Source organism: Accipiter gentilis, chromosome W (genome assembly GCF_929443795.1).
Source record: "Accipiter gentilis chromosome W, bAccGen1.1, whole genome shotgun sequence".
Lineage (NCBI taxonomy): Eukaryota > Metazoa > Chordata > Aves > Accipitriformes > Accipitridae > Astur > Astur gentilis.
Window position 1 is genome coordinate 31,108,447 of NC_064918.1, and position 17,082 is coordinate 31,125,528.

At 37.6% G+C, this 17,082-nt stretch overlaps 2 protein-coding genes across 10 annotated transcripts in view; one reads left to right on the forward strand and one right to left on the reverse strand.

Moving 5' to 3' along the window:
- The window catches only part of LOC126035446 (transcription factor RFX3-like), a 149,038-nt gene extending 140,644 nt beyond the window's left edge, over positions 1 to 8,394 (forward strand). For 7 of the 8 annotated variants that reach the window (XM_049794015.1, XM_049794018.1, XM_049794016.1 and 4 more), the window contains 2 exons: positions 735 to 777; positions 1,524 to 8,394. In XM_049794015.1, coding sequence (XP_049649972.1) covers positions 735 to 777; positions 1,524 to 1,765 — 285 coding nt within the window. In that variant the 3' untranslated portion in view covers positions 1,766 to 8,394. The remainder of the gene's footprint in view (positions 1 to 734; positions 778 to 1,523) is intronic. The other variant, XM_049794023.1, reaches the window with a different exon arrangement.
- Positions 1 to 17,082, reverse strand: part of LOC126035485 (uncharacterized) — a 349,826-nt gene that overhangs the window by 159,764 nt on the left and 172,980 nt on the right. The window lies entirely within an intron of this gene.

The window sequence follows — 17,082 nt, forward strand, 5'->3', positions numbered from 1 at the left end:
TAGTGTTCACTGAAGTTTTATCTTTCTGTATTTCTGAAAAGGACTGAATCAGGTATGGTTAGAAATATATTTATCTAAATATTGTACTCCTTTAATTTGAGATTGACTCATCAAATTATGCTCTGCTGCTTCTCATTTAAGAGAAAGGTAGATGACTCAGACAAGGAAAGGGAGGAAGGAAGGTTGCATTTTTTACTTGTGAGCAACTTTTCACTTTGTTTTTTGTATAGTTAGCAGAATACACTGTAATAACCATAAACCCTCTTTTCAGCAGTGTCATTTATTTACCTTACATATAGTTTTACTACACTATAACTGCCTTTAGTGACACACCTTCTCAGGGGAACTTTTAAAATAGCTTTTAGTTAAAATATTACAGTTTAAAAATAGACACCAGTCATATTTTCCAGCATTCTACATCAGAAATATCTCACTCAAAACAGCAAAGGCCTTGACATAAGTCACCCTAAAAAAAGAAAAAAACATATGCTTAAGTTTATGTTGCATTGTTTTAATTGCTGAGGAATTTTATTTTAATGTTTATTTCCTTAATATGAACACGAATATGATGGAATAGAAAATGAACTGTTATACTATGGACATGACTGTAGTCACATGCATGCACTTTCATACTAGCCACAAGCCATTGGAGCATAGTACTGGCTTCATCATAGATAATCTAAGGTCATGTTTGTGTAGGACTGTGTCCACACTTTTTATTGTTTATTTTGCAGTTTGGTGATTTAAATGCTATATCCCCTGGAAATATGGAAAAAGGTAAGCAGTCAAATCTCTCAAATGAATAATTTTATATAGAACTAATGTGTCTCTTGGAGCAAAACAAGTTTTTATTTTTTGAAAATATAGTAAAGCAGAATATAAAGCTGTATCATAATTTAAATTATGTATATATTACTATTATATGGGTACAATATGCTATACATGATATATAGGTTCTTAATAGGAAAATATTTTTTAAAATGTTTATTATTTACATAAGAAATTTTCAAAATTTCACCCAGAATTTAGCTGTATATCCTGGTGAGAGAGTTGAAGGGGATGGACAGCTGGAAAAAGGAAGATATGATGAGCATGTACATATATCTACATTTGTAGTGAATGATGGGTTTGCTAAGTGAAGATGGCGAAATTGGGTCCAAACACTTGCCAAATAACTTGCTAATTGTTACTGAAGGTTATAGTAAGAAATTAGTTTGTCCTCTTTGTAGATTGAAGGCTTAGTTTGTTCTCTGTTCTTACACTGGTTGTATGATTTGGAGCAAGTCAACCTCTCTTCAGTTCAGTTTCCTTATCAGTAAAATGAGATAACATTAGAGAGTTGATTACCCTATTTATCTGTAGTATTTATTGACTTTTCCCAATAAAATGTTGAGCTTTCAGTTTCTACTTTATCAGGTTGCTGCACTTCCCTGTGTTTTCATATTTCATGTTATTTGTATTTAGATTTTTTCCCTTTGTGCTATTATTTTTTCTTAGGTTTTTTTTTTTTTTTTTTTGTGCAGATGAGGGCAGTGAAGTTGAAAGTGAAATAGAAGAAGAGCTGGATGAAAATGGAGAGCCACAAGCCAAGAGGGAGAAAACAGAACTAAACCAGGCATTTCAGGTGGGCTGCATGCAGCAGCCAGTGCTTGAGAGTGGAGTAGAGCAGAGCCTCCTGAACCCACTTCATAATGAGCACATTGTTACAAATACTCAGACTATCAGACAATGCAGTGCTACTGGAAATACATATACTGCAGTCTAATATTGAAGTGCCCCCCCAACTACATTAACCTTGTTGATGCTGGACTTAACGTGGGGGAGAGAATAGGTCTGAAAGTTGACTTATCAAATTTTAGCTTTGCTGAACTTAACCTTTTATTGGAGTTGTGAAATGAAATGGGTGTATGCATTTTGCCAGATGTTTAAAAAAATTTGTAAGCAAAATCATTTTACATTGGTTACTCAATATTATGAGTTTTCCTAGTTTCAAGTGTCAAGGAAGATTTTTGCCAAGCTTTTAATGTCAATGCTTTTGTCCTCTTAAAATGAAAAGAACTTATTTTTTTCATAGTTTAAAAATATTTTAATGTTAATTATTTGTCATAATGATTTCATATACATAGGTTTTTAATTAGATGCGCTTCTGTGAAATATTAAAAGAAATACTTTCTTTGACTTATACTGGAGGCATACTCATTTGACAGCAGATACATCAAATTTGTTATAAAAGGCTCTTTTCATTGAACAGAACTAGAAGACACTATTTTGATGAAATTATGAGCATTCGGGGGCTATTTTTCTCATAATGTTGGAGGGTTGGGAAGATCTACTGTTTTCTTTCTCTAAGGAAGAAGTGTTTTTGCTGCACTTACAAATGCAAATGCAGAATGAGTGATAGAATTGTAACAATGTGGTAATGTGTACACTGTAGACATACCTAATTATCTGATCACCATGTAAACAATACAAGCTTCCTTTAAAATCAAAAACTCCAGATTTTATTTGCATGCCAGTTCCTCTGGTTTTGGAGACTACTGATTCTATATTTGAGACCACTGCACAGATGCTTTTGTTTGTTGAGTGGTACTGTAGTTGATAGAAACTGAACCAGAAAATAAGTGACTTGATTTTTTTTAAGTGTACATGCTACTTAATGCTGAACTGGACATACAGGAAAACATTTATTTTGGATTACTTTCTTCTATTCCAAGTCTTTTCCTACTACTAGTTCAATCTGCTGCTTTCATAAATGATAATTAATAGAATGTAAGGAATGTAGCAACCTGCATAATTTTCTTTTAAAAATATATTTCCTGATTATTAAAGTGAATTTAAATTTTTACAAAAATTTAATAACGTAGTGTAACTGGCACACCCCACTTGTACTTATTCCCAATTGCATTGAATTTGAATAGGTGGCTAGATGGACCATTGCCATTTAAGAATTTACATCAGGGATCATTGTACCTCGGCTATTACATGGTGCCTTAAACAGAACTGAAGCTAAGATTTAGTATTTTTTGTTATTCTTAATAACTCTTAACATTTATTCAACGAAGTGTACCTGTCACTTTCAAATTCCGAAGTATTAAGGGCAGGTTACATAGTCTTCAACGAAATAAAAGGGGGGTTTATTATTAGGTGATTTTGATATCCCTCTTAAAATTGATAATAAAACTATTTTTTCTTGTTTCTAGCTGAATTTCACTTTATTACAAATAAAATTTGCTTGGGAACTTGAAAAGCAAAACTAGATTTAATATCAACTTCAAATGCTGTTAACAAAATAAATGGACCCTAGTCATAAGCATGGTTATATATTTTTAAACCCTTGTCAGATTTTAATTTTTAAAAGTCAGACTAAATAAATGAGCAGGTACATAATGCAGTGCATATTTTCAATTTGTATATGTGGTAGGGTGTCAGCCTGATGCTATGTTTTAATGATTACATATTATAGTGATAGTTTATACAGTCCATATTAATTGACATTAAACATCTCTGATTTTTTCTGATTATTTTAAGCATTTTCATTATTTTTAAAGCAAACACATGGATTTGCTAAGCTAAAATATTGAAAATAAATGAATAAAAGAAAAAAGTGAAGGAGAGAATAAAAAAATCAATTATATAGAAAGGACTGTATAAAATATTTAGGGAGTCTCTTGTTTTATCTAGTGTGACTGTGGATTGATATTTATTTTTAAAGTCATATATACCAAATGGGTGAACAGCATGTGAAATGAACAGTGTATTTTCAGCAAAAAAATTGTTGCTAGAGCTTTCATATGCTCCAAGAACAGTTACAGATCAACTAAGATGTCCTAAATTTTTTGGGGGTACAAAATTATTTGTAAATTGCTTATCAGAATTTGGAGGCCAACCCATCCTGCTCCATTCTATGTAGGCACAATTCCTACTGATGTCAGTAGACGTTTTTGTCTCAGCAAAAAGTGCAAATGAGGTTTATGTTCATTTATCTAAATTCACCTGTGCACTGAATCCTCATAGATTTTGTTCTCCCAAATATCACTGTATCCTGTTTTTTTCCCTTAGAAATCAGCACCCTTCACCAAAAATCCTAAAAACTAACCTATGATAAATATTTACTCCCTTTTATTTTGCATTATAAGATTTTAACAAGTAAAATAAAATGAAATATTCAGCATTTTTCATTTTTAACATAGGGTGTTCTATGCTGTGCTGATGGTCTGTATTGCCTGGTTTAAAATTTTGTGTTTACAAACCTTAAATGTTTTCTTATCATTGTCCTTTATTGGTAGAATGTTGGATTTGTTGTTGCTGAGAGAAAAGTATGGTTATAACATGTAAATCTAGATTGCTAAGAAGAGGTGGGACCTGAATATCTTTTGATTGATATTTTGAACAGTTGATCACTGTTCATGTAGTGCAAAAATAAAACAAAATATATGCATACAAAGATAGAATGTATATAACGGATTCTAACAGCAGTTATCAAAACAAATCGGAACTATCCCTGATTCAGATAACTGGAGTTTGTATTTACTATGCTTATGAACTGATTATTCTCTCAGATTTTTAAAGTAATATTTTCCCTGCTTTAACAAATATTTAAAAGAATTAAGTTGCTGTAAGCTGCTGTGTATACTTATAGTTTTGAGATTTTTGTGCTTTGCTTTTAATTTTACTGCAATTTTGATCAAACATACACATATGAAACAATTTACACAGTTTTGATATTTGTTAATGGAAAGGTATTGTTAATAGATGGGTATTGTTAATGATTTAAGAACAGAAATATGGATACCTCAATCCAAATTATGTAGTGTGTAGCATGTGGCTGAATTTGAATCTGAGGCCTGCTTAACTCTTTTAGAGCTCTAAAGAGCTGTAGCAAGCATCTACTGGCTAGACATTATAAGATAAGGGTTCATATGATTTGTGGATTTTACCCGATCTTGATGTGAAATTCAAAATAATTATTTTAGAGATGCTTCCCCTATTGGCACAAATAACTTAGTGAACACTGTGGAGGAATGGGTATTGTTGAATTACTTTTTCAAAACACGGGGCCCAATTTTCACAAGTTTTATATTTATGAAAAGTTGTTGGTACATTTTCATATTTCTCATTGTAAATCAGTATTTTAAAAAAACTCTTTTCAGTTATCTATTTCTGTGTTTTATTATTGTACTGTAGCATGCTTTGTGCACCTTTTTTTTTAATGTTCCATTAAAAAATTTGGAGAATATTCTTTAAATTGTTTACTTACAAAATGATGATGTACAGCATTTCTGCCTTTAGTTCACAAATGTGTAAAATAATGTGCTGGTGTACTGTCACTGAGGAATGTATAGGTCTATAAAACATTTTAATTTAAACTGAAGCATTTTTAAATGTCTGAAACACTGCTTCTGTTCAAAATATTTTCCATGGGGGAAGACCTGACCTGATATATTTGTGGTTCTCACCAAATTATATCAGCATTGTTTAGAAAAAACATTTATATAAGCTAGAGCTACATTGCAATCTAACTTAATTTATAGAGTGGTTTTACAAAATAAAATAAGCTTTTATAGTAATGAAAAAAAATTGGTGAAAAATTAACTTTTTTAATAATGTAAGTATTTTTGGTACTTCATGTGACAGTGATTTCAGAGTTTAAAACATTCATTTGAGAGATCAGTATAAATTTGTGAAAATTGCATCCTTGTCTCTGTAGAACAGGAAAACTATCATGTCTGTGGTTTAAAAACAGGTCAATGAATGTTATTCTAGTATCTTTGCTACTTTGGTGATAAAAAGAAAAAAAAAACCAGGAATAGAAGCATAAATACAAAGTGCTTAGTTTTAGCCTTAGAAAATTAATTTAATGTAATGCCTTGCATTAACCCTTTGAGCATTGTAAGGATACACTTTTCAGGTAATTTAATTAGACCACTGAAAATATTCTATACATTTAAGTAACCAATTTTCTTGTAGAATTTTTTTTTTAATTTCTAAATTAAATACTTGCATACTAGACAGAAATGATTTTGTTACAGGAGGCTCAATAGATTTAGGCTAAATTATTCACTGCCATCAATATGTGCTGTCTGGTGCAAAACACTACTTCTGCTATTTTGTTTTCATAATTGCATAAATATCTGGAGAAATCAAATATTTCACTCTACAGACATAAGTTGTTTACTTTAAGATGCCTTTACAAGATGGAGGTTTAGAAAAAAAAATATGTCTACTATTTTGAAAATCTCTTTAGGGTAATATTAAAATACTCTAATACTGTAAATGAAAATCTTTAAACATAAAACCAAAACTGCTTAGTTAACTAGAGAATGAATTTTACAGAACCCTTGGTATGTTTGCAATCAAATTTTCTGCAGTCTATCTGATAAATAGACAAAAAGGACATTATTGTGTTCATATTACTTTTAACATTCAGTCACTGTGATATGAACTAATGGAAAGAGAGGTACTAGATTCAGCTTCCTCTACAGGGATGCAGTTTAGATGACTTACTGAATGTCAGAATTTAGAAAGAAAAAATAAAAACACCTAGAAATTGCACCTGCCGCCTTCTGTGTTGAAAGAGTCCTTTGTTTTTACAGGTAGTACTCACCAGAAAAGGGAACAAGTTCAGAAGTGAGTAGAGAGTTGTTGAAAATTATAGATAGAAATATGACTTTACTGAGCTTTTCTAATGGGTCCTTGAAGTAGCAATCAGCAACACTAGGTGCAGACGTATTTATTCAAATCTAGCTGAGTGAAAAAAAAAGTCTCATTACATTGTTTAGTGGAATTACATCAATAGTATAGTGCAAGTAAATTGTAAAGATTTTTAGCCAGTTAATGCAAATTCATTCATAATTAAAATGCAATACTCAAAGGGTTTTAATTTAACAATATTTTATTCATAATTTATTGTAAATGCTTCCCAGTTTGCATGCCTTGAACATTGCTGCTAGCAATTTTATATGCCAGCAGACTTGAGTTTAATTTACCCATTTTACTTAAGAAATAGTAAAAGCCACTTACAAAGTGACTGCCTCGTTTTCATTTGAGGAAATCATGCCTTAGTTTGATCATTTAAACTCTCTTGATTTATTCTGATTTTTTTTCTTTTAAAAAAAAGAAACCCAGCAATTGAAATGTCAGGATTGGAAGCCCTGAGTAATTAAACATTTGGTAAAAATTGTTCTCGTAATTGATCATTAAGGCTGAAATTCATTGTAGAGAAGAAAGTCCATAACAAGACTATGAGCATCAAAATGACCCTTACTTAAATCCGAATCAGGGAAATGCTCTTATGTTCTTAAGTGCCTCCTTGACTGTGGTGCAAATGTCTTGCAAGAATTTTCTGCTCTGGGTAAACTTTACTCTAAAATAATAAATATTTTAAAAGAATTAAGACTGCGGAGGGACAACCTCACCTTGACTGGTGTTTACCAGGGATCTAATCCAGTATCTTTTGACTTGCTGATATCAACAAGAGGGGTTTTTTTCCTTTGATTTGTTTTTTTTTTTACACAAAGAATACTAAAGGGTTCCCAAATCCATTGTTAAAGTGATTTTTTTTTTATTTAAACATTAAATATCATATTAAAATAACCCAATAAAGCAATTTAAAATGTCAGAAAAATATAATTTTGTACCAAAGCAAGTTTATCATCTTCACTGGAAATTTGGATTTACAGTATAACAAATGAGGCTATTGAATAAACTTTGAGTGCCTTTCTAACACTTGGGAAATTTTGTCTCAGGTGGTAAACTGTAATTAGGTTAATTCTAGAGCTTGCCAATCAATAATTCTGTCATCACTCAGGGCTTTCTTACCTTCTAGGAAACTTACTTGGTTCCATTTATTTTCTACTGTATTTTTTTTAAGTGCCATCATTTAAATTTCACTTAGTAAGTGGCAGATTACATTACTCAGTCCCACAGGCACAGAAATGTAATAACACTAGGAGAAATTGATCTTTTGTTTTCCTATATACGTCATACATTATGTAAATTAAGAAAGCAACTTTTTTGTAGACTGTACATGTGACATAATGTAATGTTGTTTTGCAATTTTTTAATTAGTTGAACAGACTTTTTAATTATTTAAGGAAAACATCTTTACAGAATAATTTGATAGTTTTTTTGTATAATGTATCTGATTTTGTAAATATGTATTTCCTGTTGTGATTTTTTTTGGTGAGAAATGCTAAATCTTTTAGTATCTCATGTCCTCTCAAAATTGAAAGGAGCTAAATAATAGTTTGTGGGCAATTTGTATTGTGTACTGTACAATAACTAGGAAACTTTTATAATTATAAAAATATATATTAACTTTTAGTGTGTTGTTTAAAAATAATGACTGGAACATACTAAAGACAGTAGGATTTTTCTGAATATTTCAGACATGAACTCAGGCTAGTTTTCTTGTGTTTTTCAAAACAAAATTGTGTATTGTCTTCTGAAATAAATAAATTTGTTTTCCTGTTACAAACATTTGACATTTGAATTGTTTTGGAGTTTATATAATTAAATATTTTAGATTGTAATATTATTTATTTTGAAAGAAAAATGATTTCAACTTCTGCCTTTTAAATAAGCCAGTTAATATTTATGTAGCAGTATTAGAAGTAAAAAACTAACACTGAGTGTTTGTCAGACTGCAAAAGTGATTATTATTTGAGGTGTCAACTTGATTAAATAGCTGTTCATGCTTCTAATAACTGCAGAATATAATATGTTAATTTAAATATCAAGAATAAGTTTCCATTCTAAATTTAGCTAGCTAAAATAGGGTTGTTAGGAGCAAGAAGACTTTGGCATCTGGACTTCATTGCTGTTAATGTATGACCACCAAAGCCTACTACTGCAAGTTTTGCTTTAGTAAAATTGTGAAAATATTTGCAGCATTAACGTATTTCAGCGTACTTAATCTGAAAAGAAAAAATAAAATCTCTATCGTATCAAGCCATGTTTCTTATGGATCTCCAATGTGTGTTCCAGACAGTGTGTTTTGCATTTAAAAATGTAGCATGCTCTTTTAATTGTGGAAGACCCACCAAGTAACAGAATGCTAGAACATTAAAGTGAGTTTGGAATACCAGGATCAAATCAGGTATTTCATATAAAGCTTAGAAAAAAGATAAGGAAAGCTGCTTCCTAGAGCTTGAATTTATTTTGTTTGGGAAGTTCAGATTATGAGCATTATAATCCACAGTTGCCTGTCTCATACAGTTTATTTCGACTAAGGTTCAAAAGCTTATTACAAATACAATACTGGCTCCTGCAATGAATCCTACCAGACAAGACTATAAATCTTTATACCCCGATGACAAGCCAGATTTGCGTTTACAAAATCCTCCTAATTGGTTTGAAGACTGAGACTTCCTGTCCTAGCTGGTGCTTTGGTTGAGACTGAGTGGGTTTAGTTCCAGCACACACCTGGTAGAGAAGGAGCTGTAAAAGACATCTTCTTTCATCCTGACTGACAGTATTTGGTCATATTATTAGATTCTTTTTCAGCGACAGTGTTACTAGAAAGAATGTTCAGGATTCAGCCTCTGTTATTGTTAATATTAATTAAAATAGCTTAATCATTTAAATAATAAATGGAAGCTTAGTTCAACCTCCCCACAGTGCTGTAATATAGATCCCATAGCATACAATATGGCAGAAATGGTGGAAATTCAGGGAAATGCAAGGTAGTGTAAGAAGACAGCAGAATAAGATAGGTTATACATCAAACTACCATTTTTATTACTTCTGCAAGGTGATTTTTCTGCACAATGTTGATATTATCAAGCAAGTTACATTCTATATCAAGTTATTTTAAATGTATTTAATTTGCCTCACCTCAATCACTTCTAATGTGTAAAAAGTCATATAGCCCACAACAATCTAAACTGTGCCAAAAGCCATCACAAATATAAAGCCAATTATTATTCCACAAAGGAACCAAGGCAGTCAAACCTTTATCCATTTCTGGCACTGTTAATGGTATGCCAAATAGAGTTGTGTTGACTTGATGCTGTTATTCCTGATCTTATTCCAGTTTTTGCTAAATACCATTGTATATATTCTTCCCCAATAACTGGATTAGCCTAACAGTATTAAAAAAGAAAACAACCAACCAAACAAAAAATCTTGACTACAATGTGGTGCTGTTGACAGTTTATTCTGAACAATTTTATGAACAGAAGTGTTTTCTCAAGGAAATACTATGCACCCAAAATCTGGAGCTGTCTTCACTACTAAAGTTTAGGGCATAGTCAGACATACTTTTACAGATCTAGCTGGAGTGGTGTTTAAAAAGATGTTGTCCCAAGCTGTTCTCTCTTTTCAGCTGGAAGTTGCTGTTCCCCACAGTGGGTGGGATCTGAATACAGATGACCTGAGTACAACTAGCATATTTCTGAGACAAAAACCAACTACCTTTGCTCAAACTAGCTGGAAGTAGTTTGTACTAATATCTTAGTTCCATAGCTTAGGAAGTCCTTAAAGCTTCCTAAACTGTTGTAGTAGCTTAGTTAGAGGAACAACAAAACAAGTGGATGATGATGGGCATTTATTGAATTATAGAATGATAGGTTGGAAGGGACATCTGGAGGTCTCTAGTCCAACCCATCCCACTTGCCAAGCATGGCCCCTATTTGTGTTTGACATCCTCATGGGGAAAAAAACTTCCTAATATCTAAGTGGAATTTCCCATGTTTCAGCTTGTGCCCATTGCCTCTTGTCCTTCCTTTTCTTCTGAAGGCTAAACAATCCCAGCTCTCAGCCTCTCCTTTTATGTCATATGCTCCAGCCCCCGATCATCTTGGTGGCCCTCTGCTGGGGTCACTCCAGTATGTCAATGTCTTTCTTGTACTGGGGAGCCCAAAAGGGGACACAGGACTCCAGTTGTAGTCTCATCAGTATGAAACAGAGGGGGAAAAAAAATAACTTCTCTTAACCTTCTGGCTACATTACTGTTAATACAGCCTAGGATGCAGTTTGCCTTGACCACAAAGGCACACTGCTAGCTCATATACTAGTTGTCCACCAGGACCCTAGGTCCTTTTCTGCAAAGCTGTTCTCTAGCCAATTAGCCCCCAGCCTGTACTGGTGTATGGAGTTGTTCCATCCCAGATCTCGGAAATTTCCCTTTGTTGAACTCAGTGAGGTTCCTGTCAGCCCATTTCTCCAGCCTGTCAAGGTCATTCTGAGTAGCAACCCTGCCCTCCAGTGTATCAACTGCTCCCCCTGATTTGGTAGCATCCAGAAATTTTCAGTGTGCACTCCATCCCATTATTCAAGTCATTAATAAAGATGTTAAACAGTGTCAGCCCTAGTGTCAGTCCTTGAGAGGTCACTGATAATCAGTCAATGGTTGGACTTTATACCACTGATCACAAAATAAATTTTACCTTTAAACTTGATACTTGGTTATAAGAATACTATCTTTGAATATTTCAAATAGCCTAAATATTTTGATAGATGGGTGAAACTCTTACAAGACTTCTTCAGGCATCATTTGCGTAAAGGTACGTGGAAGGAGAGTGTCTGCTCGTTCAAGGATATCTGGTCAAAGGAGCCATAAACAAGAATATACAAAGACAAACCTGACCAACACATGATAAGGGAGATTCTAATAAGAACAAACTTGGTTAGTCACCCTAATTGGTAAGGATATGTGGGGTGTGAGAATGTTTATTTTTTCAGGTGCATGATAAGGAAAGGGAGGGAGACAAACACACAGAGTCATAAAATCTGACCAATTAGCATTAACAAAGACAATAACCAGAAACAAACCTGGTCCCTCACACTAATTGATGGGCTATCAAGGAACTGCAGGCAAACCCAGGACTTTGCAACTGATAAGAATGCAAACCTGTGGGTCCAGGAGGGGGTCCAGGAGGGACTATTCCAGCTGATGAGACAATGTCCAGGAGAAAGGGGAGCAGGGAGGAACAAAGAGGGGGGGTAGACAGAAAAGGGTATAAAAGGGGCCAGTCACATGTAAAATGGAGCTGGTTAGTACACTTGTCTGGCTGAGCCCTGCTCCTGATCACCACAATCTGTCCTATCTTATTAAATGTCATGGTTTAAACCCAGCCAGCAACTAAGCACCACACAGCCACTCACTCACTTCCCCCCCACCCAGTGGGATGGGGGAGAGAATCAGAAAAAAAAAGGAAAAACTCATGGGTTGAGATAAGAACGGTTTAATAGAACAGAAAAGAAGAAACTAATAATGATAATGATAACACTAATAAAATGACAACAGTAGTAATAAAAGGATTGGAATATACAAAACAAGTGATGCACAATGCAATTGCTCACCACCCGCCGATCAATGCCGTTAGTCCCAGAGCGGCAGTTCCCTCTCAGCCCCAATCCTCCCAGTTTATGTACTAGACATGACGTCACATGGTATGGAATACCCCGTTGGCCACTTTGGGTCAGCTGCCCTGGCTGTGTCCTGTCCCAACTTCTTGTGCTCCTCCAGCCTTCTTGCTGGCTGGGCATCAGAAGCTGAAAAATCCTTGACTGTAGACTAAAGGTTACTTAGCAACAACTGAAAACATCAGTGTTATCAACATCTTTCTCATACTGAACCCAAAACATAGCACTATACCAGCTACTAGGAAGACAACTCTATCCCAGCCGAAACCAGGACAAACTCTCTCTCTGTGTAATCTCACCCCCTATCCCCTGTGTATGTGTGCTGCAAGGGCTAAGTGCCAGCTACTGGTGAGACCTCTGTGAGTGGCTTTAGTACTAGCTACTGGAGTCAGACCAAGGGTGTGGGCACCCCCGGCCTGTAATGTTAGCTACTGAAGCAAGTGAGGGTCCTAGCATCAGTAGTTGGAGGGGCCATAAATCTTTGGATCTAGGGAGGGTCCTACAGAATTTGAGCCTGGAGTGCCAGTGTATTGGGTCTGGCTGGGATGGAGTTAACTTTCTTCATAGCACCCCATATGGTGCTGTGCTTTGCATTTGTGGCTAGAACACTGTTGATAACACACCAAAGTTTTGGCTATTGCTGAAGAGTGCTTGCAGAGCATCTAGGCTGTCTCTCCAAACCCTCCCCCACCCCCCGCCCAAAGGCCAGTAGGCTGGAGGATGGGCAAGAGGTTGGGAGGGGACACAGCTGGGACAGCTGACCCTCAACTGACCAAAGGGATATTCCATGCCATATGACGTCATGCTCAGCAACAAAAGCTCAGGGAAAGGGGGAGGATGGGGGGGGGCAGTAAATCCTGTTATCCTCTGTAACATCTTCATCATCCCTTTTCCCAACCTGGCTGGGGGCAGGGCTTCCCTATGGGAGGTTTGTCAGAGCCAGTTCTTCCAGGAGAGAGTGCTTAGTTGCCTGCTGGGGTTAAACCACAACACTGACATGCACCAATATGAGAATTCTGATTACCCTGTGGCAGGTACACCTGCCCCGACAGGAAATGAAACTTCTCCGGGCAGGGAGAAGAGGAAAAAAACCCCAAACCCTACAGGCCACAGGTTGAAAATTGAACTGACCAATCAAATGCACCAGGTACATGGAAGTGTTGACCTTTTGGCCAATGGGGATTAAAATTACCACAGATCAGATTTGACAAGGGTATAAACGGGGACCCGCTGGAGGACATTTTGAGTCAGTTCTCAGAGTAGCAGGTCTGCAGTCGGGGATTCTCCCCTTGAGTCGGGACACTGCCCTAGGTAACTCCTCGAGGTTGAGAGCCCTCATCTTTTAGGTGAGTGATATGTGCATTTTTGAGTCATCATTTTAAATCTTAAGAATTCTTAAGTTGGCTGTGTAGTACTAATCCCCCTTACATCATTGAGCCTGTGCTTCACTAATGTTATCGTGGTTCTAACTAACTTTTTACTGAAGAATAAATCTGATTTTTAACACCTGTTGGATTTGATTGTGTGAGCCTCCATAACATTTTAAATTGGCATAGTCGGCAGGATGGTGATAATAGAGGAATTATTATAGAGGAACAGCTGTAGCCCTTCTCCCCCAGGTATGGAATGGGCGAAGGAGAAGTGGTCCGACCCAGCAGCGGTCATGGAGAGAGTAGAACAATGCCGCAGCAGTAGTCAAGATGGCAAGGGCAAAGGCAGTATGTGTGCCATCCTAGGCGCCTGCTTGATTCAAGCGCAAAACTGAAAGAGTGATTCTGACAGATTGGCAAAGAATAATTCTAAAAAGCAAGGGGAAATAGATTGTTTGAAGGCGGAATTGAAACGAGAAAAGGAGTGGACGCATCTATTGGAATGAAAGATTGAAATTATGCTAGCACAAGCAAAAAAGCCCCCCAGTATTACCCAAATCTGAAAGTTAATCACGGGTACGGACCCTGAGGATTGGGATGGGGACATCTGGGGGGACTCTGATGAAAACAGCTCTGAAGAGGTAGAGGAATTGGAGGAAAGGGATGTGCGACCCCTTATTAAAACAAAGGCACACGGATCCACATGGTGGGAACCCCCAAACCACTGTCTGCACGACCCCTTGGTCAGGACCCAAACTCAGTGAGCTGCAAGCTAAGTTTTCGCACAAGCCGGGCAAAAACTGAGACTGAATATTTGTGGAGAGTTTCTTTAACTGGGGGGAGATTGGATACTATTGAGTGATGACAAAGCAAGAGGTTTCTGGGGACCGGGAGTGTTTCTGAGTGACGGACCAGCAGGTGATCAGTCGATAACGTCCCGAGTAGTCTATTGGGCTGGGGGTGTGGACCCCAAGGAGAGAGAAGAACCTGTTACTATCCGGGTAAAGGGACTGTGGGAGGTAACGGAGGGAGTGCAAAAGGTGGCCTGTGTTCAGGCGATGTACAACAGGGGGCAGCAAGGGATAGCGATAGCTGTACCGGTGGACCCCCGCCACCCCTTAGACCCCTTATTAGAGGGCTGCCGGATGCTTTAAAGATACACGTCCAGTCCCTCAGAGAAAGAATTCAGGGGGCCAGTGAGTGTAATCAGCAGAACCCGCCCGTGCACGGGATGATTTGGGCGGAAGTACTGCACAGCATAGTAGTTCACGGGCGCGAGATGGGATGGGAGGAGCCGAGAGGTGGCGCGGAGGGCAGCAGGAAAGTCCGGCCAGCCAGTCGTAAACCCCGCCCCGAACGGCCTCCTCGCCCCCGGGAGCCTGAGCTCCTTCCCGGGGTCGGCCGGGTCGGAATTACGATCCCGGAAGGAATGATCTCTGGCGGAAGGCGTTGGCACTGGGGGCACCCCGAGCCGTGCTGTGCGGGCAGTCCACTGACAACATCCGGAAGCTGGTGGAATTGCTGGAGGGGAAAACTAGAGACCAAAGGGAAGCGCCAGCAACTTCGTCCCCTCGGGAAGAGAAACTGAACCTTTTCGCGGCACAGTGAGGGCAAGTGGAAGGGCTAAAAAACTAGAAGTTGCGGTTTGGGGTTCAGGCCGCCCAATCCGTGTGGTGAATTCTTGCCAATGGTCTGCTGATAAGGAGCCTTATATACACATTCCTGTGGGTCCAAGACAGATAAGTTTAGAATTTTTAATTGATACAAGAGCCCAAATTAGTGTTTTAAACAAACAACAAAGCTAATGAGCTGGGAATTAAACCATCGAGAAAGGCTATAAACATTAGAGGAGAGACAAGAGCAGCAGGAAAATGTCCCATAGCTCAAACCCAACTTTAGCTACCTGGGGAAAAGAGAATGACAGCTGTGGAAGTGGATTTGAGTCCCTATGAGGGAAATATACTGGGATTTGATGTGCTGGCAGGTAGACAATGGGACCTACCCAATGGCAGGGTGTGGAGCTTTGGGGGCAGAGGCCACCCATGTGAGAAACTTGCAGGTTGCTCCTGCACTACCACAATCTAAGGTAACCCGTGTCTCTCAATACCCACTGCCAGCCATGACCAAACAGGGCATTTCAGAAGTAATTAATGATCTTGAGAAGAGACAGATCGTAAGTCGCACACCTTCCCTTTATAATTCTCCTGTTTGGCCAGTTCATAAACCAGATGGGAGGTGGCAACTAACAATTGATTATAGAAGATTGAACAGTAACACCCCACCATTAACTGCTGCTGTTCCAAGTATTACCTCAGTAATAACAGCAATACCGGCTGTGGCCCACCCATGGATGGCTGCTTTAGATGTCAAGGATATGTTTTTTATGATTCCCCTAAGGGAAGAGGACAAACCCCAGTTCACCTTCACTTGGGAGTGGATACAATACACTTTTAATCGACTTCCCCAGGGATAGAGGCATTCCCCCACTATTGCTCACAATACTTTAGCCAAATTCTGTTGGGAACTGGCTTGCTGAAAAAGGACATGGGCCTGTGGAAAAGTTGTGCGAGCAGAGTTCTGTGTGAAAGAATGTCAGTTTGAGCAACAAGACTAGGCCTTGGCTGAAAATAGCTGGCTCTACTGATAGCAGGAGAAAAACAGCAGCTGGTCTTGCTGTTATCGGGAGAAAAATAAAAACAGTGTGACCTTGGCATAACTTCACAAGTAACTTTTGAAGAAGTTCTCATGAGAAAGTTACTGAACACGCATAGCTGCCAGCCACAAGTGGGTGTGTTTTAGTAATGAATAAACATTAGCAATGTACCAATCATATTAGGACTAGTAGGCATAATTATCGCAAACTGTATAAATATGAGCTATCCGTGCAAATAAAGTTGAATCACTTCTATCACTCATATTGGGTCGACTTATGTGCATTCCTCCGCCGCTCCAACAAATGGTGCCCAAACGTGGGGCCGAAGAAAGGGGAATTGGAACGACGGACACTGAGAAGCACCGGTAGCAGCGACCGGGGGGCAAAAGATTAACCGAACGCTGATCGTCTTGGTTGGTGTGTTAACTCTCGTGCCTGGACCGTCCAAAAGGGGTTCGCCGTCAGTGAGGGCTACTAGAAAAAGGCTGCAAAGACTTTTTAACCGAGGTGCCTTAATCAAGGTAGCACCAAGGAGTATCAAGAAGCTGGCCGGCAATGGATCAAGAGGTAGCCCTAGAATTATTACAGTGCTTTTTAGAAAAGCGGGGAGTAAATTGCGTTAAGCAAATTTCGGGGTTAGTCGCGCTGGGTCGCGTTAAGGGGTGTTTTAAGAATCCGGATTTATTATTTGAG